Genomic DNA, 27521 nt, shown 5'->3' with positions numbered 1-27521 from the left:
TCTATCGGATATATCAAGATGCTAGCTAGCTGCAAGCAACACTGAGAAAAATTTTTTTAAAAAATGAAAGAATAAAACTAGTGATCGAGCAGTGATGTTGGATCAATCACCAAAAGGAGGCAAGCAAAGGCACTAGAAAAAGAAAGGCAATTTGGCAAACCTCAAAAGGGCTGAAAGTTGAAGGTCAAAGACAAACATACAATACAATGCACGTTTGATAGGAAATGATTGGTCTTTAATTTTTGGTGGGCATTTTCCTTTTATCTAATCCCCTAATAAAGAATCAGATAATCGCACTGTATAAGGTGCCTTTTGTCTGACTCAAATTAAAACTTTGCTCATCACATAAAGTTTCTTGCCTTTTTTTTTTCTTTTTTTCAATTTTCGGACTGGTGCTATATATAGAAAGAGACAAGAAGTTTACCGAGTCATGCATCTTACGATGGACTGCCTCCAGCTACTGAAGCCTTTCCTTCATTTTTGTTGCAAATTTCAAATTTTTGCGTTGCATACTCTTGAGTTTCTGTTATCTTTTAAAATTTTTGTTTAGTCGCACCATAAATGAATTGCACCACCCATATAAATATATACATATAATATATATATAATAGAATTGAAGTATCGAATAAAGTTCTAATGTTACGTGACAATTTCATTCATCATAAATGAATTGCACCACCCACAGTACTATATCAGAAGTGTGCTTATACTTCAAACATCAATTGGAAAAAGCAACAAATGCGCAATAGGATTTTAGAGTTAGCACACTACCATTTGTTTTCAACATTGATGAACAAAGATTTCAATTTAAAGTACGACAAGTTTTGGGTCACATGATTCACCAAAGCTCTAGAGCCTGTTTAGCTTTCACTTCAGTGATAGCATGCACGAGATTTTGTCATCCGTCACGGTATGCTATCCTTTTTTCAGAGATAAGCTAAAAGATTAAAAAAAATTACAGATTTTAATATATTACAGGATAAAATATATTATGTTAAAGTTTGTATTTTTTTTGTCTTCTATATTGTCTCTGAATTTAATATAGTTAGAGATTTCTTATTATAACCTACACACACACACATATATGTATTTATGTATGTATGTATATTAATTTTAAGCATAATTTTCTGATAATTAGATGTAAGCTTACGAAAGATTAAGATTAAGGTTGATATGATTTTTTTAATTTTAAAAACTGTCCCACCATAGGGTAGTTAGTTATTTCCCTAATTTTTTTTACCTTACTTCACGTTTCCACGTTATTTTTGTTTAAATTTGATGAGATTTAATGTAATACTCTAGGCGAATCCCACATCGGCAAAGCACGGGAGAGATGCTGGGTTCATAAGGGGGTGATCCACACCTTAATTAGAAAGACCTGGTGAGCACCCTAGAAACAAAACTATGCGGACATTGTTAAGGCTCAAAGTGGACAATATTTTGCTAGGTCTGGGTTGGGTCATGACAAACGATATCAGAGTGGCTCTGCGTGTTCTCTTGAGCGATGATGGAGCAAATCTCAGCGAGAACACTGAGTCCCCAAGGGGGTGTATGTAACACTCTAGGCGGATCCCACACCAGCAAAGCACAGAGAGATGCTGAGTTTATAAATGATGATCCACACCTTAATTGGCAAGACCTGTGCGGGCCTTGTTAAGCCCCAAAGCAGACAATATCTTGACAAGTCTGGGTTGGGTCATGACATATGGTATCAGGGTGGCTCCATTTGTCCTCTTGAGCGATGATGACCTTAATTGGAAAGACTTAACAAGGCCCAAAGTGGACAATATCTTACCAAGTCTGAGTTAAGTCATGACAGATGGTATCAGAGCGGCTCCATGTGTCCTCTTGAGCGATGGTGGGGCAAACCTCAGCTATGATGTTGAGTCCCTAAGAGGAGAGTGTGTGTAACACCCTAGGCGAATTTCACATCGGCAAAGCACGAGAGAGATGCTGGGTTTATAAGGGGTGATTCACACCTTATTTGGCAATACACGTTTTGAGGTGTATGAGCGCCCTAGGAACAAAACTGTGCAGTTGACAATATTTTATTAGGTCTGGGTTGGGTCATGACATTTAATCTAATATATACATAAATGATAGATATATAAAAACTAGTAAAAAAATTGAAAAAAAAGCTTGAAGATAGTTTGAGCTTATCTTAAGATCATTCACATAGTTTAGGAGTTGAAATTTTAAATTTTATTGCTACGAGAAGCCTGTATGTACACGTGCTTCCACTCAAGTTTATAGATACTTTATAAAGATTAAATTTAATGTATCTTGAGAAGTTTCTAATTTGGTTCGAGGCTCACAGTCAACTTGGAAGCCATACATGCACGTACCTTTAGTTTAGTCCCTATGTATATGTTGAGATTAATTAATTAATTAATAATTAACGTGATCTTGACTAACTAATCAAGAAAACAAAGATATATACGTTTAGGTTTCATCAATCGATGTTGATAAAATTAATGAACATTGTTGAACGAAAACCCATTAGCTTTGCTCTCGAGCAAGTCAATTTACTAGCAACAAATTTCAAGAGGAAGCTGACAGACATGCTTGTGGATGTGTATAATAATAAAAAAAAAACACTCCCAAGTCCAAAGTAATACATTTGAATTAATCATCATGTTGTAATTTAACTAAAAACAAGCAAAGATTCTGCCGACTTCGAAGCCATTTGAGTTAAAAACAGCAAGACAATATATAGAGTTATATCTTAGAAGGGGCTCGAGTGATGTACATTTTAGGTTAATTTTAACTAGTGGGATATTATTAGCAAGCCATTAGTTAAGATTTTGCTAATAATAATGAGATATTAATTGTACTGTTAGTTTTACACATGTTAAGACTTGTCTTAAATATTATTGTTGGGTCTTTACCTAACATCTTAAATTTTTAGGTCAAGTAATTTCTCTAATAATAATAATAATGATTAGTGGAAAAATGTGCTTTTAAAGTTTGGGATGTACTTATAACTATTCTACTTTTGCTCGAATTTTATGCGTATGAGCTTAAATGTTTGGTATGGCTTCAATCCCTTTGGAAATGTTTAGTTTTTATATATCGATGAAGATGAGATGATTAACAAATAAAAAATAAAAAAACAAAAACAACTAGGCTCTGTTCTTGAACAAGTCAATGGCACGACAGCATTAATTTTCCAAAGGAAACTGACAGACATGCTTATGGGTGTTTAAAAAATAGCTGGGGCTTCGTTTATAATGTTGATTATTCATCAAAAACAAACAAAAGTTGTGCAAACTTCAAAGACATTTGATTTAGTGTAATAAAAATTGTCATTAATATAATAAGCATGCTTGTGTCCCTCTGTGTGTAAAGACTATCTCATATAGTATTTCTCCAGAAGAAGAAGAAGAGGGTATTGATGGGTCAAACTAGATAATAAAAGTCTCCCAAATATTATTTCTCCATGAATTGACAAAATGGTCATAGTTAGGAAATTTTTAATTTTTAAAAAAGGTCATATAAATTCATTTTGGGGCTTGTATGACCCTTTCATAACAAAAAATGAGAGATGCAATTTATGTCCCAAAAATTTTTTGTGCGATATTGTGGAAACAAAGAGATCTCTCTGATTATTTTATCGAATCAAAATGATATTATTGACCTTTTTTTCATTTTATAAATTTAAAATCACACAAAAACTCTCTACCTTGTGGGTTAAAGCTTTTATTATAATTGAACATAATCTCACAACAAACGGTAATTGAATTATTAAGATCATTTTCAGAAAAAGGCCCATAGAGTCTTCTAATTAAACACATCTATTTAAGGATTTTTTGTAAATGATTTTCAAAATACGCGGACTAAAAAAAATTATCAAAATCAATTGTCTTCTTTTACTAAACTAACTAACGAGACTTAACAAGCCCATGTTAGTGAGAAAGGGTTTAAAACTAATATGTATTGGTTTCATAACATTTTATTAAAAACCTAATCACAAAACCCAAAGTGAGGGAAGCTTCTCTCAATGAAGTAGAATCCGAATCTCTACATTGAGATTAATGAAAACAGAAACCTGATGTATTGGTTTCACTCTCTAGAAGAAAGTGCAGGAAGCAGAAACCCAAGAAGAAACACATGAACAAGTGAACTTTCCAAAGCCAAATTCAACTGCTTAAGTAATCAATTGCCCAGTGATGTGATCAAAAGGCATCTTCTAATTTTCCTGTTCTTGAGACTTGGGCTACTTCCCATCGGACAACTTAAAACCAAACATAGAAAAAAGCTTTTCTACTCTCTTATTTTAAATGCAACTGGACTACCATCAAAGCTGTGAATTATGTACATTGCAAAGCAGAAAGTCTTGGGTTACTGAAACACACAAGAATGCCGTTGGAAAGGTTTTATTACATGCAAACTTTTGACTAGCATGAATTACCAGGGCAATTAAACTGTTACTGCACATAGAATCCACAACGGCAATTAAGACAATTGTCTTGGGTTCCAGAGGAGAGCTGATTCAGAGAGGTGAAGGAAGAAAGCTGGAAACCCTTGCTGAACTGCGGCTAATGGCACTGGATGAAAGAAGATGGGAGGAATGGGAAATGAAAATAAGCTAACCAACTAAATTGAGAACCAACGAGAAGCAAAAATCAACAAAAATCAAGATAAAGTTAAAAGCATTGGCATTTTCCTATGATATAATATGACCCAAGAAGATGTAGTAAATGAGTGTTGCTCAAATCTTAGGTCCAAAATTTACATATCTTTATTGCCCACTAAAGTCCAATATGAGAGACTCTGTACAATATATAAATTTTCAGAGATAGCCGGGAAACAAGGAACCAGCAATTCCATGTTTCTCTTTTCCAGCATATCTCAGCAAATGGAAGAACATAAAACCGGGACAAAAAGATACCATGTCAAAGTTAGGCACCCAGCTGCCTAACCCCCATACAATAAATCTATCAGAGACAAAAGGTCTTCAGTTAAGAGCTGTACACCTATGCTTTCATGAAAACCTGCGACGTCGAAGATCAATTCCGGTCAATGACTTCAGCTGGCAAGTTTAAGTCAAAACGCCCACTAAGACAATCCTCCTTTCTAACACGCTTCTGAGAAGAGCATCCACTGTCATCAGAACTCCTAGAGCCTGATGGTCGATCATGTTCCAAAGTCCCTCCTACAGCATTGCAGGGAGTTAGTACATCTTTTATCAGATATGCTACTCCTAAATTATCATCCAGATTAAATCCAATAATAAGACATCATATCCAGAAACTAAAAAATGGAAACTCGCAAATTCTATGCTGCAAATTGAAAATTAAAACCAAACATGATCTAACCCTTTCAAACCAATGTAACTACAGCGTTTAGACAAAATCTTAAAGTAGCAAAATTCAAATTATTGATGCAATTTTGACTTATAAACCAGTGATCCTGTATGCACATTAGTTGGACGTTAATACAATGGTCACGCAAGTTCAATTCTAGAAAAGTACTCCCTTATCATATTGAGAAATTGTAATTATTCAAAAAAGAAAAAAGAAAAAAAAAAGAAAAGAAAAGAAAGATTTGCCCCATTATAAATACAAATCAGGATAAATAACCAAAACCTCATGATCGACCGCATCACTGGTAAAGCAACTGATGTTCACAACAAACCTCAAATGCATGATGTAATTCAAGGGGAAAAAAATGATATATGCAGAGAGCAAAACAGCTTCTGCAGCTCATGCTCCTGACACAAGGCGTACTAACCAAGATCAGACTTTTACAAAAAAGCCACAGACCTAACAGATTTCAAAAATTTAGGAAGCTAGGTATTCAAGCAGTGGCATACCCAAAAGGAAAGTACAGGTAAAACTGAACATGCTAAGAGAAAATGAAGAAATCAAACTCATCAGAAACTATGGACAGCATAGTACAAAGGATTTTGTCTGGATGCCTCTGGACTTCTGGTCCAACTTGTACTTTTGTACCATTGTTAATATACTTCTAAGTTTCCTATCCAAAATAAAAAACGCACAAATCTAGTCAGTCAAGAGAGTAAGCTAACATGCAACTAGTATGCAAAGATTAAAACTAAAATCGAAAGAAAGTATACTAGTAATCCTAAAATTTATACCAAAGTGAGCCTATAAGAACACAAGATGCTGATGCATAATAAGTTCTTACTTCTTCCCCTGACAGAGTAAAAAGAAGATTCTTCCTGAGCCCAGGTAGCCAGGTGAAGGCTATTTTGTTAGTTTCCCACAAACTAACTAAATCCTCATAATGTGTATATAACAAAAAATAGCATTAATCTGTAACTTCAAAACTTTTCTCAGGCTTGTTCTAGACAGGTGCCAGAACTTTCTCAGCACTAGGCTGGCCAATGCATTAGAAGTCAAACTCACAAACTTGAAAACATTCCTTTTGGTTTTGGATGTGACAGAAAAAGACATATTCAACAAGCTTTAAAAAAATAAAAAATAAGTATTATACTAGACAAAAAACCTTGACGGAAATTGTCTACACAAAAAATCTAATAACTAGCTGGAAACAAATGGAAATTTGGTACAAGCAGTTTTCTTTTGACAATGAATTATAATAGTTTATAAGAAAAAAAATAAACATCTCTCAGCATCTGAAAGTAAACATTCTTTCAAACTTCCAGTAAAGAAAGAAGGCAAAAAGGCATAAACATTACTAAAATGGCAATGATAAATATAACAAGTACCAAGTTGATGGGACGCAAGACTGGTTCCTGTAATGAGTAACACCATCATAAGAAGCATCATCCAGGACAAAACACAAAACAATGTCCAAGACAATGCGCATCACTCATACATTCCCATAGATGCAAAGTATATGATTTCCTAACACCTCAATTCAAGAGGAAAGAAATCATCACTTAGCTACTACTCTTAATGAAAATAAAGGCAAGATATGCCAAATGACATTAGTTCTCTATTGTAATACCGATATACAATGGGCAGAAAAAAGAAAAAGAGAAGGAAAAGTAAAAGGCCAATCCACATTACCACTAGTGTCTGCATCAGACCGCTGACGCTTATCAGTAGTAGTATTGACGCTTGTCCAACAAGTAGAAAGTTCTGATGCCCTCTCAATGCCCTTCGACTGATAACGAGCTATGTTGTGGGTACCAAGTTGCAAGCAACCCAACAAATCATTCTCAATGCACTCATACCTGTCAGTGTTTTTATCAAAACAAGTATAAATTTTAAAATCCAATAAACATGTGAATTTTTGAGGAGGCCACACTCACATTTTCTTACAGAGGGTATCAGTGATTACGGAAAGATTGATAACTTGCATCCTTATCTCCATAACTTTGTCATCGGGATATTGATCAAAGGGCTCCTCCAGAAACTTGGAAAGTTTCTCAACATTTGCCTCAAGCTGCTGCTGTTGGTCCTCAAACAAATGCTGTTTTATTTCCCTTTCTTCATCTGTCATCTCATCCTTGAAGAGCTCCTCTCCAAACATATAAAATGCAAATGGGTAGGAATAGGAAAGGACTCGCCTTGATCTGAAAAGTCTATACAATCCATTAGTTACCCAACTAAAATCTCTGAGCCTTGATTCCCTTTCCTCTGATATTGACACCTTTTCTAGGACAGTTTCCTTAAGTTTGCTTTCGAGCTTAAAGGAATCCGTATGAGCTTTGTAACGGTTATGATAATGCATATACCGATAAAGCTCTCGCTTAGCCCGTTCAGTCTTTTTGGCTTTGTCTTCCTTGTAGCGACCACAACTGTGACCAGCAATTCTTGACCAAGTATGGTCTCTTCCAGTAGCTCCACCACATAGCCAACTGTTTCACAAGGAAAAGGAGGAAGAAGCTCTTTATGTCAACTATAACCATCGAGGGACATTAACCAATTGAAATGCTTGCTTAGTGCACTACGTTAACCAATTGAAACGCTTGCTTAGTGCACTACGTTAACCAACTGAAACGCTTGCTTAGTGCACTACGTTAACCAACTGAAACGCTTGCTTAGTGCACTGCGTTAACCAACTGAAACGCTTGCTTAGTGCACTACGTTAACCAGTTGAAACACTTGCTTACACCAAGACATAAATAAATAGCAAACAATCTGCAGCAATAGTTCAGAGTACATTTATGCAGTATGGGAATCCAGAAACAGTGGTGTATGACAAGGCATACACCAGCAGAGAGAAGAAAATAATCTTACCAAAATGCTTGCCCGCAAATACAGCTCACAAGGTTACAGCCACCATTCTTCTCCACAGGTTTGTGACATTTCGGACAAGGCTTTGTATGAACAGTGATCCAATTAACTGTTTCAGATTCATCCCGGCATTTCTTGGCCCAAAGATCCCACATCGAACATGAACAAGGTGAGTGAGCTTCTGATAAGCAACTAAAACAAAATTGTGCACCACAAGCACATTCTACCTCACAAACTTCAACTTCCTCAACACGTATTGCATTCCCACAATGTGGTGTACTTGGGCACCACTTAACCATTTTATTATCCTCGATAAAAGACTCAAGAAGAAAACGTTCAAATTTCTCTGCCAGATTGGGATGCTTTTTGCTGACCAGATTTCTGACAACAGCTTCATCACAGATAGCATTGCATTTGTGTGCCATGCATCTAATGCGTTTGCTCTGACCCTCATTTATTTTTACAATAAAATGCTCAGTCCAACCTGAAAACAAAATCAATGCAGAAGATTAAGTTCACATAACAAAACAAGGGATTACCATGTCACAATTGGCTTGGTCACCTTTACCAAACTAAACTACCTAATACCCAAATATTGATAGTTCAGGATCAGACTCAAGCTACATCATTCCAAAAACTAATTTAAGAACTGGCATTCAGAAATGCAAGAAGAAATTGCCAGCAAATAGCAAGGTCAAGCAAAAACACCATAGATAAAAGAACATTAGAAAATAAAATCACTTATCACATTGCCTTCTGGACCCGTAACGATTTAAGGATTGACGTCAACCTATCAATTTTATAGGTGACAATAAAAAATAAACCCCAACAACTCACAAAATCATAAGGAGAATATCAAAGTACTAAAGAAGAAAGCCTGGAGAAGAAGCAGGGTGCTTACAGTCATTGCAAAAGCAATGGCCACAATCCATTTTGGTTGCCTTATCACCAGCAACCTCTTCCATGCATATGTCGCACATTACTGTAGACGACAAGGGCAGCATTGGGTCAGCATCATCAATTACTGTTACACCCGCTTCATTAAACAAGCTTTCTTTTCCGTTCTCTACAAGTACCGCCAACAACTTTTCAACATCCCAACGGTAATGAATAAGTAAAGTACGTGCGTGATGCTCCCTCAGCGATAGCAATTCCATCACTCTCCGCAAATCCTCTTTCTACACAAATTAAACCCCAGCTTAAAGCATTAACTCCAGAAGAACCCAAAAAAGATAAATAAATAAACAAAATGACTAAAAAATTAAAAAAAAAATCCTTCTTTTTCTATTACCTGTGCAGCCAAAAGAGATTCTCTAGTTATAACCTGCAAAAAGAACACAATATAATTAACAAAAGCATACCAAATTTTCTTTTAGGATGCCTTTTAAACTGCCAAGGAAATAACAGAAAGCCCTGAAATTCACCAAAAATACAAACTCCACATGAAAATTCAATCTTTAAACTGAATCAATCGATAAAATGACCCAAATAAAGCGGAATTGTAATTCGAAATTAAGAAATACGAACCGTACGAAAAACCCTAATTTTGAGAAAAGAGAATGTACCTTGGTGGAGGAACCCTTCGGTGGGACCCACTGGAGATCAGCCTCGTCGTTCTCGAGTCCGTCGAGGGAGTCCCGATCCGAGTAATAATAATCCTCGTCTCCGCTGAAGCTATCCTCCATCGATCAATCACAATTATCGAAACCAAACCAAACCAAACCAAACAAATAAGAATATTAATAATATTTTCAATAGGAATACTTTGAACGTTATAGATACTTGAATAATATATGTGTGTGTCTATATCTATAGCTTGACAAATTCTGATGAATCAATCGAAGAAGAGAAAAATTTCCGGCGACTTTGTAGCCGGCGATGATAGTGAGTCACTGCTGCTTACAGAAGAAGCAACTGAGAGGAGAGAGAGAGAGAGAGAGAGAGTAATTTTCTTTTTTTTGAAAAAAAAATAAAATTATGCTGATTGTTTTGAGACTGAGAGTAATGATTCACTGAACGAAAAGGAAAGCAACGGAGTCGTTTTAAGGACTGCGCTGGGGGACTGGGAACGATGTCGTTTTCAGGTTTCGTCAACGAATTACGGAGTCTAGGTAGGTGGTGCGTGTGGCTTGCCGCTTGTGAGAGAATGCTTGCAAATGCTGAGAAGGATTCCTAGTCAGACGATGATGACTTGTTCGAGTTCAAACTCAAAGCTAACTAATTTTGTTGATAAAGTTTTGTTCGTAAATAACAAAATTGAAAAGATAAAATATTAGAATTTGTGAGACAAAAAAAATAAAAAATAAATGTTGCTTTGTGGACTCGCAATTTTTTTTTTAATTTAATTTTATAATTCTACTAATTTTTTTTTTTAATATCATATTACAACCTTAATCGTAGCGCTTTTATTCGTCGAGATCAACATTAATTAGCAATGGTAGCAATAAATGCACATTAATGACTGTAGCGCTAGCAGGACCAACCTTAATTCCTTAAACAGCATAATAATAATGATCGCAGTTCAAAATTTGGCTTTTAAAAAAAAACATTAAAATAATAGGTACTATTACTTAATTACAAAAACTACTTGAAAACCATACAGTTGCGGAAGAAACACGAGAATAATATTACCATACAAAAATATATATTATTTTATATGACGTGAATATGAAATGATATGGTACAAAGAGGATTATTGAATGATTGGTCATGATAATATCATGTCATTTAGAATATTAGTAGATAAAAAAAAATGGTTAATAGAGTTATTTACATGAGAATAGTGTTACACATATTGAAGAGACAATTTATTTGCCATTTATATCATATAAATATTAAATAATATATTAAACTTTGTAGTGGATGGTTGTTTAATATTAGCACAAATTTGTTTATTAAACATTAAACAGTGTTATAAATTATATGTAATATCAATTGTTTATATAGTTTTAAGAAAATATAGAGAATATTGTTACACGAATAGCATGTGATTTAGTCAATGTTATAAGGGTCCGTCTAACTTACGTTCAACGTAAAGGATATAATTGTGATTAAGGTTATAATTAAAAGATAGTATGTCTTAAAGGATACTATACGATTTTTTTTAAAGTGTTTTGACATGTAAATATTGACTATTTTGTATTATTTGGTATGTAAAATATACTAGTGCATAGAAAGAATCAGTTTATTCATGATAGAAGAAATAAGTGTATACTGAACAAGATTTATCAATAACAAATTATAGTAGATATTAGTAAATTATTAATTTATGCAGTAAGTGTATGGGTCCTACTCCATGAATTATAAAGATTATTTCATAAATTTGTGCTATTATTAGTTTTATTGTAATTTAATCGACAAAACAACAAATCTAAAACCAAATATGGATACGTGAATTTGCTCATTTTTTCCTTGAAATTAATTTATTTATATAAGTTAAACACCAAAGCTGGAATAGCTCAGTTGGTTAGAGCGTGTGGCTGTTAACCACAAGGTCGGAGGTTCAAGCCCTCCTTCTAGCGCGCGCCAATGATTTTTTATTTTTTATTGTATAATTTTTTAATAATTTCATTTCCCTACGACTATATTGCTATTAAAACATTAAATGCACATTATAACGCATCAACAGATCATATTTTCAATTTTTTTTAACAACACATCAGCTCAAGATGATCAGATAATTTCATTCCTTTTGCAATTTTACTGCTATTAAAAGTATTAAATTAATATTACGGTAACAATTCCACTAGCGATGCCAATGAATCAAGGTTACAAGCAAGAAGGTAAACAGCACAAAAAAATTGTTACAAGCACTTTTGTCAATCCATTTCATCAATGTTGGTTCTAAAAATATAATCTTCACCCTCCAATTCTTCGTGAAACATAGAAATTGTAGGCACTAATGGTTTGTCATGACTCTGGCTCAATTCTTCATCAGCCGATGACCTCTTCCCCTGGCAAATGTATTGAAAGTTTTTATAAAGAGCTTCACAGTCATATGTGCCACCCAAACAGTTAAAACTCTGAAGTCCATACTCAATACTAACCTTTCTCAGTATATAGAAGAAATAGTGAAATCCATCACCAAATGTGATCCACTCAACAGACCAGGTGAACTGAGGAGCATTGAAGAAAGGACGCCTGAAGTGTGGCTGGAGAAGATTCGAATTACAAGTAAGAACTACACCATTTATGTTATGAGAAAAAAATCATATGGTTGTTTATGTCACCTGGCCAAAAGAAACTGAGATGAAAAGCCCATCTGGTTTCAAAACCCTGTGAACACCTTCGAGCATCGCCATGACTTTGGTCACTGTTTCAGGCTGGGGATTCCATGGATCGCCACTGTTCACAAACAATACCTCCTTCACAACCAAAAAGTTAAATGTACAAATATTTTCACTCGACTAAAAATGAAAACAAAGCACACGATCATGATAGCATACATAATTTTTAATTAGAAATAACAAAATTAAAATTCAGCAAGTAAAAGGAAAATCAATATGGGTTGTCTATTTACCATGGTTGCTTTCTCAATAACCACATCAAAACAATCGTTGCTAAAAGGCAGGTCTAGCATGTCAGCTTCCAATACCTTTACTTCTGATTATGGAAATAGAGAAATGAAGAAAACAATTAACACTAAAAGAGTGAAATATACCATTTTTAATGCAATTGAACTCTTTCAGTTCCCATTCCCACAAGTACTCAGTGTCAAAAATCACGAGAAATTAATTTTGTCTCCATAATAAATCCCTAACCTAAAGGGAATTTTTTTCAAGTATTCTCCTTTCTTTTGACAAATATATAGAAATGAGGAATAGCCATTCAGATTTGCCAGTGATAGTGAGACAAATTTGGTTCACTCCTCTCTGTCAACAATAATGAAGCAAAACAAATTGCTATTGAGCCAAACTCTCTCTCTCTATATATATATATATAACACTGCACGACAATCACAAAAAAAAATAATAATAAATAAAATCATGTTTTGCTAAGTTCAATCTGCAAAATTATTAATCAAGCCATTATCAAGTCATTCTTTAAATCAATTCTTCAGCCAATTGTTTCATATAATGAACAAATAAACTATTTAATGTAATCACTCGAGAAAAAGGAAAAAAAAATCATATAAGCAGATAAGCAAACTAAAAATACAGAAATAAAATTGCAAATCGACAAACAAACCTTTATAACCCTTCAATAGTAAACGTTCCTGCATCTTCTCAACTGCAACAGCTGACAAATCAATGCATGTTATTGCAGTAATTCCATCATTGTACAGTCCCTCACTCAACCGAGAGTTTCCGCATCCCAGCTCCAAGACCTTTACCATGCAATTTTCTCATCACTAATGTTCTATCAAACCTTGCTAACAGACATTAAAAAGAACACTGAATCCAACTACTCCAGGACTTACAGAGGTCATATACTTCGACGTAGATCACAACGACGCTAGCGAGATTGAAACCCAACAAAGTTGAAATTACAAACAAAAGTTTTCAAATGAAAAACCCCAATTTAAATGAAAACATTAGAAATCTAGTTAGCTAGCCATCACCAATTCACAAAACCATTGCAAGGTGCCAAACTGGCAAAGGCCCAAATGTGCTTTTGTTTGTTGTTTGACAGAAATGGAGAAGAAAAATACTTCTTTAAGCTTATACAGTGCTTTTGAAAAAGGACAACAGACTTTGGAGTGGTACTAATAAAACAAGCAAACATTCTTTAAGAACTTATACTGCATTTGCTGGAAAGTACCTTTAAAATCAAGGGCTTTTTTTTTTTCCTTTTTGATTCCCAAACAAAAAGTTCATTTGAAAAACATTATACCACAAAAAATTAACCAAACAAACAACAAGCATATACAAATGCGTATATGGGAGAGAGATTACAGAGGAATTGGGTTTAATGTGAGCTTGAACGAGGTGGCGAAAATGAGAGTAATCTTTTAACCACTCGTAATGTTCTTCATCACTGAAGCGTTCATCCCTGCAACCAAAACATTGAAAACAAAATAAATCACGATAATAATAAAATTTAAAATGGGAAAATAAACATTAAACAGATAGTAAAATTTACCAGTAATGGGGATCAAGATAAGCCGAAGTAGTTGGAGGACCAATGGTTTTCTTCTCTGATGCTTTCGGGTTTTGATCCGCATCCATTTACGGGTTTCTGGGTCGACCCGTTATTGGTAGATACTAATGCAAAGTGCAAACCCTAGCTAAACCCCTGTTAAATTCTGAGGAGGCTTTCTAAAAATGGCCAAATTGACGACTGGTTGACTACTGACCAACACTTTAACCTTCTTGTTTATTATTTATTTCGATTAAAGCAATTTGACCAAAATAATCTCAATAATTTGACCAAAACGCCATGTTTTCTTGTTAGAATGTGTCCACTGTCAAACAAATATAAAATTCATTATACAGATGACAAATCGTAAATATCTCTGACATATGAATGATATGTCGTTTATAAATAGGAAGTAGAGATGACTTATTGTACACTTTTTACGCCAAAGTAAAATTCGTATGACACATCATTTATTAATTCATTACATAGATGATATCTCATGTATTTAATTTATGGATTTTGAATGATAATGTTATTTTTAAATTTTAAGTAGATAGAAATGTTGTACAATTTTTACTCCCAAGTAAAAATTGTACAACATATTGTTATTTCCGAAAAATTTTATGGCCCTTTGCGATACGGTGTTTATATGAATATATAAATATCACGTTTTATCAATTGATTGAATTATTTAAATAAAAATAACTTCAGTTTGATTATTTCACATAAATTGGCACAAGCTTTTAGGTGTTGAACTAGAGCTCATAACATATTCTAGAAAATGAAAATTGAGAAATTTTGGCAAAAAAAGATAAAATACATGACTCAAGTTCTCCAATTTGAGATTTTAACTACAACAGAATTAGCCAATGGGCCTGTAGCCCATTGACACACCCATGTGGATTCAAGTCCCAGCGTTGGGTTAGCGTTGGGACTTACCTCCCTCTATAATGGGAGTTAGTTGGTTCTTCACGTTGGGGTATGATTAATTTTCCTCCAATATTAATAGTGTGGGTAAATCTCCCTTCAGTTTAGTGAAGATTTATATTCAGTAAAGATTGATATTCAGGCTGTGCTATAATAAAATTACTCAGGACAAGTCCCGATAGATTTCTGATTGTAAATAAAAAAAACTAGAACATAATTAGTTAATTTAATTTAGTATCAGATAAAAAAATTTGACCAAAAAATAAATTAATGAATGGTTTCTATTGAAATTTAACTTAATTTAAGGACTTTTTAATATCCCATAACAATAATCCCATGTAATTAAATCTATCAATGTTTTTAACAATCCAAAATACTTCATTGTCGAAAAATAATGTAAGCACTAGACCATAAAAATTAAATCGTTACTTCACAAAAAAAAAAAACCTTATCCTTTGCACAAAGTCCATGGTTTTATACTTTTTTTTTAGACCATTCAACTTGGATAGTTTTTCACTCGGTATCCAGCATTCCATAATAATCATAATAACTTCAAAAGTCAAAACTACCCATAGTCAAAACATAAAATAATCATTTGTTCTCATTCATTGTATGTAGGCTAGTGAAATTGCTAAACTTTATATCAATTTAAACAAGCTGGTAAAATTTCATCAAAATAGTGCAGTAATGACAAAATATGAATCTGCCGTGTATATATAACAAGAAGTTCCAGTTGAAACTACTCCGGCAATTTCAATAGCTATGGATAGTTTTAACTACAGGAAAACTTGCCATGCAACTCCCCGGATGCAGGTCCTGATAGGTCCTGATTAATTTGATGATTCTCTGACAATGACGTTATTTCAATTACTTTCATGCATCGAGCTGAGTGTAAATTGACAGTGCAGATTCATGGAGGAAGGGAAAGAAGCATCCAGAATTAATACCTTGTCCAACGATGGACAGTTTACCTCTAATATTTCTTTGGCGATGGAATTGGTGATGTTGGAGGCTTCAAGTCCTCATACCTGGTGGTAAAAAGGAAATCGATACTCAATACAAATTGTTTACAATAACATAATAGCATTTGACCGAACAAAATGAAGCTACAGATAGTTTATGGTGAGTTAGAGATTAATGATGACATCACATTCAAATTAAGCAGTAAGCAAAGAAAACTACAGTTGAATAAGTTGAAACTATCAGTAACCATTACAGACTTACATATGGTAGGGGGAATGGTAATGAATCGAATTCACGATAGGATTCTTTTCCACAAGACTGGTATCTGGAGTCTTGGCTACGTCGTTGCCTCCAGTTAACTGGGATGCAACTTCTCCAGTTGTTGAGGAACTTGAAAGTACTTCTTTGGGACCACTTGGTGTGGGGCTTGGAGAGCTAGGCGGTTTTAAATCTTCATAACTATTTAAATTAAGTCAGATTGTAAAGAAGCTAAGCCATGGTAATTGTAACTGATCTCAGAAGAACAGTGTATTGACTTACGCAAAATATGGAGAAAGAGGCCTTGCTTTTGACAATTCTTCCGGTGCTGATACCATTTCAGTGATGCCAGTTTTTACCCCAGATGTACTTGTTTGAGCGTCAGAAATACCGGACATTGGCAGTCCATCCACAATGGTTGAATCTTTCTTCCCAGGGGGGGCAGTTGGAGTGGGAGATGTAGATGGCTTTAAATCCTCGTAACTGTCAACAGTAAATCAGCTTTTAAAAAGCTAAATCCTACCTATGGCTTTGAAAAAACCTCTGGAACTGGCATCACTGAAACATCCTCTGGAACTTATTAAGGAAAAATATGAAGAAATATGATTTATTATATAAGCTTATGCGATATAAGGTGAGAGAGGCTCTGTTTTCTTCATTTCTGACTTTGGTGCTTCCTTTTTGGTGGTTGTGCTCGAGGGCTCCGACAAAGGTGTGGATTTTGAAGCCACTGGCTTGGCATCTATATCACTTGTTTTGGAGGCACCAGGAGTGGTGCTTGGGGTTGGAGAAGGAGATGAAGATGGTTTCAAATCTTCATAGCTTTGGAAATATGGAAAATTCATAAGGAATTTGGGCTTATATATAAATTCTATCCAGCTAATAAGATTTTAACATTGTATAGAGAGGCCTACCTCGTGTATGGAGAAAGTGGGTCTGTCACCTTCGCTTTTGTTTGGACAGGTTCCTCTGTAATGGGAGCACTAGATTCCTCGGAGATCATGCTCTTAGAAGCTGCTGGATCAGACTTCTCAGGGGCAATTGATTCCTGTTTCCACAACAGAACAAGAATCAAATTGATTTCTAAATTATTGGCGATAATTTGACAATAGAAATTATCCTATGAAATCAAATTAACGGTCAGATGTTTCCCATCTCCTTTCATAGTGTGAGCCAACCAGTGACTAGCCACTCCATACCTACGATGAGCGGTGGACATCTTAGAAGATGCTTAACCTTGGAGGTAATACCTTATTGGTCCTAAATTATTAAAAGCTGGTTTGGTTCAATGAACAACATTGAATCTTGAAAAACTTATTTGCTTTTCAAACATGAATTGTAAAGGATAATGCTGCAACTTGAGGCTTTTTATCAAGATTTTCAAACGTGCGTGCATTTGGTATCTGCATTTTTAAGCAAGAAGCTACCTTTGGTTCAGCACGTTGAGATGGTATCTTTGCAAGAAGTTCCTCCATAGGAGTCAATGGTGCAGTTGTCTCAGCAATTACCTCCACTACCTTGCAGTATGAAAGGCTACGGTTTTTGGCCATACATGCCAAGAGTTCTGCGACCTGGGATTTATATGATTTTGCGGTTAATTACATTTGTTCCATTTGTTGCTCACACAAATTGAGATATAGAAATGAAATTTATCTAATACATACCTGAAGATTAGACACCTGGCCACCAAATAAAGTATCTTCTTGTGAAAGGGTAATATTATGTGTTTCCTTGTAAGCATCAGTAGGCCGCTCCATTCCTCCAGGTCGGACTATCTGAAGAAGCACTACAACATGAGTGATCAAATTCAAGCTATGACGACCCTGCTATTTCTGTGTTGCACAATTTTACTTGTAGCTTAGTAGATTTTCTTACAGTGTAAGGGAGACCACTGGCTATAAGTGCTTCTTCTGCCTTTCTTTTCCAGATCAGGACTCCCCAAAACAAACTTAGGCGGCAGAGGTAGAAAAATATTTGAGTACTTTGATCACTCAACAGAGATAATTTGATAACGAAATAGCAAATTTCCATTAAACTCAAAGCAAGAGCATAAAATTCTTTAAGCTTACTTTAGAATAGCTGCAGGAAATCCAAATTTATTTGTTCCCAATGATGAAACCATGATAAAGTGGTTCACTTTTGCAATAGTTGCTGCAGAGTTAGAAGCATCACTCTAGTTTTAGAGTGTTAAATCTTAGAGGAAAAAAAAAAGTAATAACATATGTGAAAATTATCACAAGAACAAGTAGTAAACACTACATCCTCTTGTTTTTTCCTATAAGATTATTGGATCAAACTGGAATTACCAAGTTTAGCACATACCTGCATCAACAAGGTTTTTGGTAGCCTGGAAGTCAATCCTATAAGGTCCTGTAATATCGAAGACCTCCTTCTCACTAGCACCAATGCAACATATAACCACAGATGCGTTGCCTAAAGCTGGTTCAATCTGAACTCGTTTCTCCAAGTCACATTCCACAAGTTCAAGCATTTCTACAGCTGGGCTACAAACCAAAGACTACCTGTTACTTGCTAAGGGAGAATACATGTCTTATGCAAATATTTTAGCAGAATACGTTTTTGTTTTATTCAGTGGAAATAGCTATTTATGTAAAATATGGTACTCCCCGGCTTTCTTTTCTTACGTTGAATTCCTTTGTTTGCGAGTTCACCATCGAGCTTCATTTGCTTAACACTCTACAGTATAAATTTTTTTGTAGACAAGTCATTAGAGAAACAGTGATACTAACATAATGATTAATTAAAAACAACACATACCTGGACAAGATTTTCTGCTCTCTGAACACTCCTGACTCCAGCTCTAACTCGAAAACCAAGTTTCAAGAGCTCCCTAAGAAAGATTACATTACTTCATCATATTCTGTATCCAAGCATCAACTTGACATTCAAAGAGAAATGAGAAGTAAACCCTCACCTTACTGTTCGAGAGCCAACTTTACCTGTAGCACCAGCAACAAATGCAAGATTGTCGTCTTTGGAATCTGCTTTTGTCGGAGTCGCCCCAACTGCCTCTGAACAGATATTGATTGTGCCTAGTTCACATTCATATACATATTTAAGGTATAAATAATGAAAACATAGTATGATTCTGCTTCTGCTTTGAAAAACCAATTATAGCATATCCCATGTAGCATGTAACTGCTAGATTATTATATACGTGCAAGGTTCACATCATATAATAAGATTTTGGCACATTGTTCCAGAGAATTTATATACATTTCTATCACAAACTAATCCACATTGCAATGCTTAATTAGCCTTTCTTTATATTAATATTATGCCAATTGACAAAAATATCACAACATGTTCATGAATTGCATTGCATACTATTTGGTCCATTCTAGAAAAGAAACGAACAAATAAGTATCATAATTAAGTGACAATCCAAAAGATGCTGATTTAAGAAAGCTATTGCATTACCTGAAGCTTGAGCTTTGAAATCAGGAAGCTTGAGCTTTCTCGGATGTGAAAATTTCTTTGAACTGGGGAATTTGAGGATTTGACAGGACCCAAAAGATTTTACAATGAGGCCATTTCTGGACAGAGGGCTTGGTATGGTAGATAGAGTTTGTGATTGCAAGGAGCAAATCTCCATTTCAACATAAAAATTATTGAAAGAACGCCTCTTTGTTGTGTTCAGGTTCAGGGGCTCAACAAGGTGAAGCAAATTTTATTGTATCTTGAAAGTACTTTTTTCAAGTTTGGCAGTTGTGGCAATCTTCCACTCCATGTGGATAATATGGGCTCCACAAGGCAAAAGGAAAGACCCATTACCAATGGAATTTGTGGCTCATGACTCATGAGTATTCAGAATGATTGCAATCTTTTAAGTTTTTCTACTAACTTGAGAATATTCTATTGCACTAACACTTATAAAATCAATTATAGTTTCAACCAAAAACGCCAAATTTTTCCTTTTTTTTTTTCCCTGAAAACTCGCATTTTCTCATCGTTACATTCACTTTCTCTCTGACTTTGAGCAACCAAACACAAAACTTAAATAGATTTACTTATAAACCCTGTATTAAATTTCTGGAAGAAACATCTGTGCCAATTGCGCCGGATACACCTCCATACTTCAAAAATTATCTCAATACCCTAAAATCTATTTTTGCCAAAATTTTCATCGATACCCTTTAAAAACTAATAGGAAATTACTAAGCTATCCTTATTTTAAAACATTTCAACTCAACGGACAGCACCTCTCCCTTCTCTACTGAAGCAAACAAACACTCATCTGCTGCAATCCCCTCCATTATCAAACTCAAACAAACAAACACTGCAATTCCCTCACCGGCATCACCTCTACCGAAACAAACATTCATTCTCCATACATGGTAAATCGAACTTCAACACGAGCAAACTAAGCCTGAGGAGGGGAAGCTGCCACAACTGAGAAAGTGAAGCATAGTTCATCACTACATAATCGCCGGAGAAAGTTGATCATTTGCTGCAAAATTGTCAAAATGTAACTAGTTGAGACAAATAATTTTATGTAATTAGTTTTCTTGTTAATATTCAAGGGAAAAAAACAAAAAGTTAGGGTTTTATATTGAAAAAATAAATTAATTAGTTGTGGGTCTCTCATAACATGTTCGAAAACAAATTTTTAGTTGTTTTACTGCATGCAAATTGTGAAAAATTAATGGATTGTGCTGATTATAATTTTGTTATGTAGCACAAGATTTGGTTGTGTAAGGTTATGTAAGATTCAAGGTTGTGTTTTACACGACCTTCATATATTGCACGATTACATGACCTTCATGTATTGCACGATTACATGACCTTCATGTATTGCACGATTACACGACCTTCATGTATTGCATGTTTATACGACCTTCATGTATTATACAATTATACGATCTTCTTGTATTACACAATTACACGACCTTCAATTCCACATTTTATTTCTTGTCAATAGAATCTGCACATTACATTTAGTTTAATTAGGCTCACAATAAATTGGAATTGTGCATATACCTTTACCTTGTGAAATGTCATTAGTTAGAAAGATTCTTAATTTCCAATTATAAGTCATGGTAAGTCATGATATGTCTAGTTATGAGTGAAAATATTTTATCACTGCGAATGGTGTTCTTATGTGTATAACATTACATTAATTTCCTATAGCTGATATTTTTTTTTCTTAATTGATTTCATAGATTAATTATATGCAGATATTCCTCATGTATGCTTGTATGCTTGGCCAGGGGAAGGAAGCACTTTGAAGATAAAAAAAAAAGAAAAAAACTTTTTAAATGATTGTAATATGTTTAATTGCGACTTTAAAATTACACGAATTTTTCCATTAATCATTAGACTAATTTAGTTCTTTAAAGACTTAATTTATGCTAAGAATTTATATTTGCTGCTATGCAGAAAATGTCAATGAAAATTATTAAAAAAAGAAGTGAAATTAAATTGGAATCTAAAAAAATTCCACATCATCATTGGTTTGAATTGTAACTGGTGGCATAGGATCATATGTCTTAAGTTTGAACTTCATTGTGATTTCGAATTCCGAAGTATCTATATCAATAACTTCAGTTATCTTCTCCACCAATGCGGCATATGTTGTCGATCGTAGTATCATTATCCCTTTAGCCTTTGAACCTTTGAACTTATATTCGTCATTTTGCTCAATCCATTCACCATTGAAGAGAATAGACACACGTACCAAAACCATATCTGATGATACAATAAAAATAATAATATTAAATTTCATATACAAGTAACTACACGACCTACATGACCTACACGACTTACACGACTATATTTCTTACATGACCTACACGACTATATTTCTTACATGACCTACACGACTTACACGACTATATTACTTACACGACCTACATGACTAACTATATGACGTACACGGTATCAAAAGAATGCACGACTCGAAATATTTTTGCCATAAATAAGTTATATTGCTGAAAAAAATAATTTAACAACCTACATTGCATATATTTCTACGTATAAGAAAAAATGGTGAAAATAAAACATTGTAATGTGAGGAAAATTTCTAAATTTTCCTAAAAATTAAAAAATTTAAAACCCAACAACATTAACATATCTTATTGGGTTGTTTAATAAGCAATGCACCTTTAAAGAAAGAGTGGGTGTTAAAGAAATGAATACATAATTGTATTTGTGTAAGAAGTTATGAGAGATTTTGAGAGATTCTAAGAGATTTTGAAAGAATCGGCAGCAAAAATAGATTTAGGTGAAAGAAATGAGGAAAGAAATATGAAGAGAATTCATTAAGTGCATTTGATGCATTCATTAAGGGTATTCCCGACTTTGCTCACATTTGTTAGGGTATCCATGAAAACCAAAAAGGGAGGGGGTATTTAAATAATTTTGAAACTATTAAAGGGTATTTAATTAAAAACCCCGAAACATCTCCCATTATGAAATACTCTAGAAGATTATGATTTCATCATTTCTTGTGATTAAACATATGGAAAATAAAACCGGAATTTGAGTTGAACCAAGAAAAAAAAAATACCATTTTCCAAGTTCAATAACACAAGCTAAATTTCCTTAAAAGCTTAGCAGATTTGTGCAAAAATGAGGAAAAGGAATTGCATAAAAGATTGTCAAATCATATGACTCACAATTTTTTTTTGTTCGAAAGGTATATAACTTGCGATTTGATTTCATGGAGTAGTATTTAAATCACTTTTTACTCACAATTTACATTGTGTGTGCAACTCTGTTGTAAAACCAATCTTCTCATCTTATATATCTTTAAAAAAATAGAATTGAATAGAAAGGGTAAGATATTTATTATATTTTCAAGCAAACTTTAAAACTTTGAGTTAATTTTCCTTTTTCAAAATGAACAGTGCTAGAGAAAATTCTATGATGCCGAAATTAAAATTATAGCATCAATACTGTGATAAAAATAAATTTTATAAATTATATATAAGGCTTATAAATAGAAGGTAAAATAAGTGAACTAATATAAGAGTGGCAAATTAGTGTTTTAAAATTATAAGCAAAATAAATATTTATAAAAATAATATGAAACTTGTAAATCAACATTAAGCATTAAGCAAACAAAAAATAGTTATTCATTTAATTTAATTAAACAAAGAAAAAAAACCACTCACCGACTAAAAAAAATGTACTGAAAAAGATTGGAATAAATTTTATTGAATTGGCATAATCATAAATTTTATATTCATTCTAGGACATATATAAACTTTTTTTTTTGTCATTTTCTACTATAGTACTTGTTTACTAAACAAGTTGATTAAGCAAAATTATTTTTCTTGGTGTGGATTAAGCAAAAAAAAAAAAAAGATATTCGTATATTACTAGATATATATGAGATATCAATAAAATTTGATCTAATTTTTCAGTCTTATACATACTTCATGTAGTTTTAAACTTTACTTTTTATTTATAATCAAGGATCATTTTGGAGGTTTAGAAGGATGAAAAATTACTTTATCTTCTAATAGCTTTGAAAGACATGAAAATAATAGTTTTTGAAGATTTAATTAAGTTTTATCCTTTATCAAATTTCACATATATCATTACATCTATTACATCAAGCCAAAACTATCATTATTTAATTTAGAAACAAAATTAGGAAACATATAAGAATCATTATTATAATGATCATCTATTTTACATCTGTATGTATTTTTTTAATAACTCTTATATTAATTTTTTTTTACCTTTTATTTATAATTCATATATTTCATGTACAAAATTTATGTTTTACTTTATACTTAATGTTGAAGACTGCTTTTCTGCATGACACATCTAGAGAGTTCTGAAGTCAAAGGAAAAGAAGACCATGTTTGTCATTTAATAAGTCTCTTTATGGACTAAAACAGTCCCCAAGACAATGGTACAAGAGATTTGAAGAGTTCATGGTCTCCAATGGCTATCTTACAAGTAAATATGATAGTTGTGTTTACTTTGGAAGCTCAAGCTCAAGTGGAGTTGTTTATCTTCTATTGTATGTTGACGATATGTTACTTGCTAGCAAAGATAAGAGTGAGATTAAGAAGCTCAAAGATATGTTAAATGCAGAATTTGAAATGAAGGATCTTGGATGTGCTAAGAGTATACTTGGAATGGACATTATCAGAGTGCTGGAACCCTATTTGTGAGTCAAGAAAGGTACATTCAAAAGGTCCTTGACAGATTTGACATGCTGAATGCAAAATCTGTTCAAACTCCATTGGGGTCTCAGTTTAAACTTTCAAAGATGCAAGCTCCTGTTACTAACCAAGACAAGTTTTTGATGAGTGAATTGTCATATACACAAGTAGTTGGGAGCCTTATGTACGCAATAGTATGTACTAGAGTTGATATTGCCTATGCTTTTAGTGTTGTTAGCAGATTCATGAGTGATCCTGGTAAGGAGCATTGGGATGCCGTGAAGTGGATCATGAGATACCTTAAAGGTACTTTTAGTCATGGCTGTTGGACCAAAAATAAAATAAGCCTCATAAAGCCCAAATAAATTTAACCCCAATAAGACTCATCCAATAAATTTTCTCTCAATTAAGCCCACGAAGTGGTGGACAAACCACCTAGAATGTTCCTCCTAAGTAACAAGGTTTTAAAGCCCAAAAGGAGCCGAGGTCCTAGGTTCTTATCCTAAGACGAACCACCTAGGATAAATCAACTAGGTGAGAAGAATTCAAAGCCCAAAACATGCCGAGGTTATAAACTCTTATCCTAGGACAAACCTCCTAAGTTTGGAGGCTCCTATGATCCTAAGGTTTTAGTAAAAATAACCTAAGGATAAAACACTTCTTCCTTTAATCCACAGACAAGTTTGTATATCCATATGTCAATCAACGTGGTCACTAAAAGACAAATGTTGCCAAATGTCATCGTTCTTGTGAAATCAGTTTGGCCGATAACTAACACTCAAGTCAAATCAGTTTGGCCGATAAATATGTCTTTCATTCTCACTAAAAGGTAAGACAAAAAAGAGACTCAAAAAGAGAAAATGCTAACTTTCTCCCTCTAATATTTCTCTTTCTAAATTTATATTTCCAAAAGTCTGGTGACTGACTTGACCGTCGAAGGGTTTACACCGGCAAAGCCGGCCCTTTGATCATTTTCGTGTGTTTGTAGAGTATCACTAGATAAGAACATTCTGATTGCCTAAGGAAGTGGACTGAGAAGAGCATATATAAAGACCTATCAAGATCAGGCCAAAGGCAAAACTCACCATTATCAAATCCAACAAAGAGGAACTCAAGTCCTAAGGGGGTCGTCATCAGTCGAAATTTCCATATCATAAGTTGGGACAAAATTTGCACCAGCAGTTTGGCGTCGTCTGTGGGGATCTTTCGATAAAAGTCTTGGAAGCCCTACCATGAGCATAGATGCCAATAATGAGTGTTATAACCTTGAGGCTGATGATGAAAGTTCCAGAGTGGATTAGGATGTTTACTTCCGACGAAGGAGACGACAACGAGACCTAAATGATGATGACGTGGTGCTTATCCATGCTCCTCCAAATCCTCAGTTGAATCCACCCCGCCACGTTAGACGTCGGGACAGCCTCGTGTTGTTCGACTTCAACAACAAGTGGATCAGTTGGCTCGTAACTTCAATAGAATATTCGGCCAATTTCTAGCTCGAGCTTAGGAAGGCGAGAACTCAAGTGGAGGTAATATGGTTGATTCCGGCTCCTCTAGAACAAGGTCTAGAGAAGAGTTAACTGAAGATGATCTCAAGCATTCCCTTAACCAAAGAAGATCTAGGAGGAGAATGACCAGAGAAGGTTTAGACCAAAGAGATGAAGTCGACAGAAGATTACAAGAAATGATGCAAAGACTTGAGCAAATGGTTCGAGAAATGGGCCCACTTGATGATATAACAGCAGAACCTGAGCCACCATTTGCTTCTGATATAATGGTAGCAAAATATCCACCTAGGTTTCATTTACCCCAAATGGAGCCTTATGATGGGCAGAGGGATCAAACAGAGCATTTAGAATTGTATCGCACTCTTATGGAAGTGCAATGAGCATTACAAGCAATTCTTTGTCGGGCTTTTCCTCTTACCTTAGTAGGAGCAGCACGAAGATGGTTCCGAAGGTTGTAGCCACACTCCATCTCAGCTTTTGGAGATTTGAGTAGAGAATTCACCTCCCACTTCCGAAGTGCCCGACAAAGAGGAAAACCAGTGACTTACCTCTTGACCATCAAACAATAGAAATGAGAGACTTTAAGAGACTACATCAGAAGGTACAATAATGAGATCACCCAAGTAAATGGTTATGATGATGGCATAGCGCTTTCTGGTATTATGGAGGGGCTTAGGATGGGAAAGCCATGGTGGTCAGTTTCAAAAAGACCATTCACTTCTTACTCTGAGATGCTTGCGAGAGCTGAGAAGTATGCCAATGCGGAAGAAAGATTCAAGAATAGAAATCAAGAGAAAGGAAAACTAAGCAAAGGAAAGAAAAAGAAAGATGATTGAAGAGAAAGAAGGGTTGTTAGATCGGATCAATCTCTAAGAAGAGATCAATTTCATTCTGGGGAACGCTCTGAAGTTTGAGAAACTCTAGAGAAGTTAACTCCTCTCCTCACTCCTTGGCCATTTTTCCAATGGGGGATTGATCTAATTGGTCCTCTTCAAAAAGGAAATGGGCAAGTAAGATTTGCTATAGTTGCCATTGATTACTTCACAAAGTGGGTGGAGGCTGAGCCTTTGGCAACTATTACTGAGAAGAAAACTACCGACTTTATTCAAAAGAACATCATATGTCGGTATGGTGTACCTCATACTATAATCACTGACAATAGGAGGCAATTTGACAATGACAATTTTCGTGAGTTTTGTAGAAAGCGTAAGATAAAAAATTATTACTCTTCTCCTGCCCATCCTCAGGATAATGGACAAGTTGAAGCTACCAATCGAGTGATTAAGCAAATTCTCAAGGCTACAAGAGAATCTCCTTTTTCATTGGCATTTGGTGCAGAAGCTGTCATCACAGTTAAAATAGGAACACCGACTTATCGAGTATAACACTTTGATCTCGTCATCAACGATGAACTACAACGCCAAAGTTTAGACCTCTTAGAAGAAAAGAGGGATCAAGATATGATCAAGGTTGTT

General features: G+C 34.5%; 3 protein-coding genes and 1 non-coding gene across 8 annotated transcripts; 1 reads left to right on the top strand and 3 right to left on the bottom strand.

The window, feature by feature from the left end:
* Positions 1-4641: 4641 nt before the first annotated feature.
* Positions 4642-10317, bottom strand: LOC102617091 (probable E3 ubiquitin-protein ligase ARI1). 2 transcript variants are annotated; one of them, XR_370825.4, is made up of 8 exons: positions 9737-10317; positions 9463-9495; positions 9073-9349; positions 8175-8655; positions 7244-7792; positions 6999-7165; positions 5901-5979; positions 5007-5155 (listed from the first exon to the last, which is right to left on the bottom strand). XR_370825.4 is itself a non-coding variant. In XM_006479298.4 (7 exons), exons 1-7 carry the CDS (start codon positions 9854-9856, stop codon positions 5010-5012), a joined length of 1773 nt encoding a protein of 590 aa, XP_006479361.2. In that variant the 5' UTR covers positions 9857-10313; the 3' UTR covers positions 4642-5009. The 2 variants fall into 2 exon arrangements, 1 of the variants encoding a protein (XP_006479361.2); XM_006479298.4 differs by lacking the exon at positions 5901-5979 and having other exon boundaries at positions 4642-5155; positions 9737-10313.
* A 1301-nt stretch (positions 10318-11618) lies between these two features.
* On the top strand, positions 11619-11692 carry TRNAN-GUU (transfer RNA asparagine (anticodon GUU)). Its single transcript has one exon. It is a non-coding gene; the product is annotated as a tRNA-Asn (tRNA).
* Positions 11693-11834: 142 nt separating this feature from the next.
* On the bottom strand, positions 11835-14539 carry LOC102617491 (uncharacterized). Its single transcript, XM_006479299.4, has 7 exons — positions 14253-14539; positions 14066-14162; positions 13359-13497; positions 12691-12773; positions 12401-12535; positions 12218-12322; positions 11835-12124 (listed from the first exon to the last, which is right to left on the bottom strand). The coding sequence occupies exons 1-7, from the start codon at positions 14336-14338 to the stop codon at positions 11990-11992; spliced, it is 780 nt and encodes a 259-aa protein (XP_006479362.2). The 5' UTR covers positions 14339-14539; the 3' UTR covers positions 11835-11989.
* Positions 14540-15754: 1215 nt separating this feature from the next.
* On the bottom strand, positions 15755-20122 carry LOC102617772 (protein TIC 62, chloroplastic). 4 transcript variants are annotated; one of them, XM_006479301.3, is made up of 14 exons: positions 19839-20114; positions 19333-19450; positions 19176-19248; positions 19043-19094; positions 18720-18896; positions 18467-18548; positions 18273-18345; positions 18062-18172; positions 17825-17968; positions 17312-17445; positions 16680-16880; positions 16401-16598; positions 16124-16204; positions 15755-16022 (listed from the first exon to the last, which is right to left on the bottom strand). In XM_006479301.3, the coding sequence occupies exons 1-13, from the start codon at positions 20011-20013 to the stop codon at positions 16150-16152; spliced, it is 1593 nt and encodes a 530-aa protein (XP_006479364.2). In that variant the 5' UTR covers positions 20014-20114; the 3' UTR covers positions 15755-16022; positions 16124-16149. The 4 variants fall into 4 exon arrangements, with proteins under 4 accessions (XP_006479364.2, XP_024955249.2, XP_006479363.2 ...); XM_025099481.2 differs by having other exon boundaries at positions 15755-16002; XM_006479300.3 differs by having other exon boundaries at positions 15755-16204.
* Between the last annotated feature and the right edge of the window lie 7399 nt (positions 20123-27521).

This window comes from Citrus sinensis, chromosome 8 (assembly GCF_022201045.2).
Source record: "Citrus sinensis cultivar Valencia sweet orange chromosome 8, DVS_A1.0, whole genome shotgun sequence".
Classification (NCBI taxonomy): Eukaryota; Viridiplantae; Streptophyta; class Magnoliopsida; order Sapindales; family Rutaceae; genus Citrus; species Citrus sinensis.
Note: the sequence above shows the minus strand (reverse complement) of the source record. Positions and strands in the feature narration are given on the sequence as shown.

What these genes read in the sequence shown, in the direction of transcription:
- LOC102617091 (XM_006479298.4), bottom strand. Translation starts at nt 9,856, where the DNA reads ATGGAGGATAGCTTCAGCGGAGACGAGGATTATTATTACTCGGATCGG. An exon ending in AATCTCTTTTGGCTGCACAG is followed by an intron (nt 9,350 to 9,462) that starts GTAATAGAAAAA and finishes TAATTTGTGTAG; the next exon opens with AAAGAGGATTTGCGGAGAGT. An exon ending in GATACCCTCTGTAAGAAAAT is followed by an intron (nt 7,166 to 7,243) that starts GTGAGTGTGGCC and finishes AAACACTGACAG; the next exon opens with GTATGAGTGCATTGAGAATG.
- LOC102617491 (XM_006479299.4), bottom strand. Translation starts at nt 14,338, where the DNA reads ATGGATGCGGATCAAAACCCGAAAGCATCAGAGAAGAAAACCATTGGT. An exon ending in ACATTAAACCCAATTCCTCT is followed by an intron (nt 13,498 to 14,065) that starts GTAATCTCTCTC and finishes TGCATGGTAAAG; the next exon opens with GTCTTGGAGCTGGGATGCGG. An exon ending in TCTCAGTTTCTTTTGGCCAG is followed by an intron (nt 12,323 to 12,400) that starts GTGACATAAACA and finishes AATCTTCTCCAG; the next exon opens with CCACACTTCAGGCGTCCTTT.
- LOC102617772 (XM_006479300.3), bottom strand. Translation starts at nt 20,013, where the DNA reads ATGGAGATTTGCTCCTTGCAATCACAAACTCTATCTACCATACCAAGC. An exon ending in CAAAAACCTTGTTGATGCAG is followed by an intron (nt 18,549 to 18,719) that starts GTATGTGCTAAA and finishes CTAACTCTGCAG; the next exon opens with CAACTATTGCAAAAGTGAAC. An exon ending in CTCAACGTGCTGAACCAAAG is followed by an intron (nt 17,446 to 17,824) that starts GTAGCTTCTTGC and finishes TTGTGGAAACAG; the next exon opens with GAATCAATTGCCCCTGAGAA.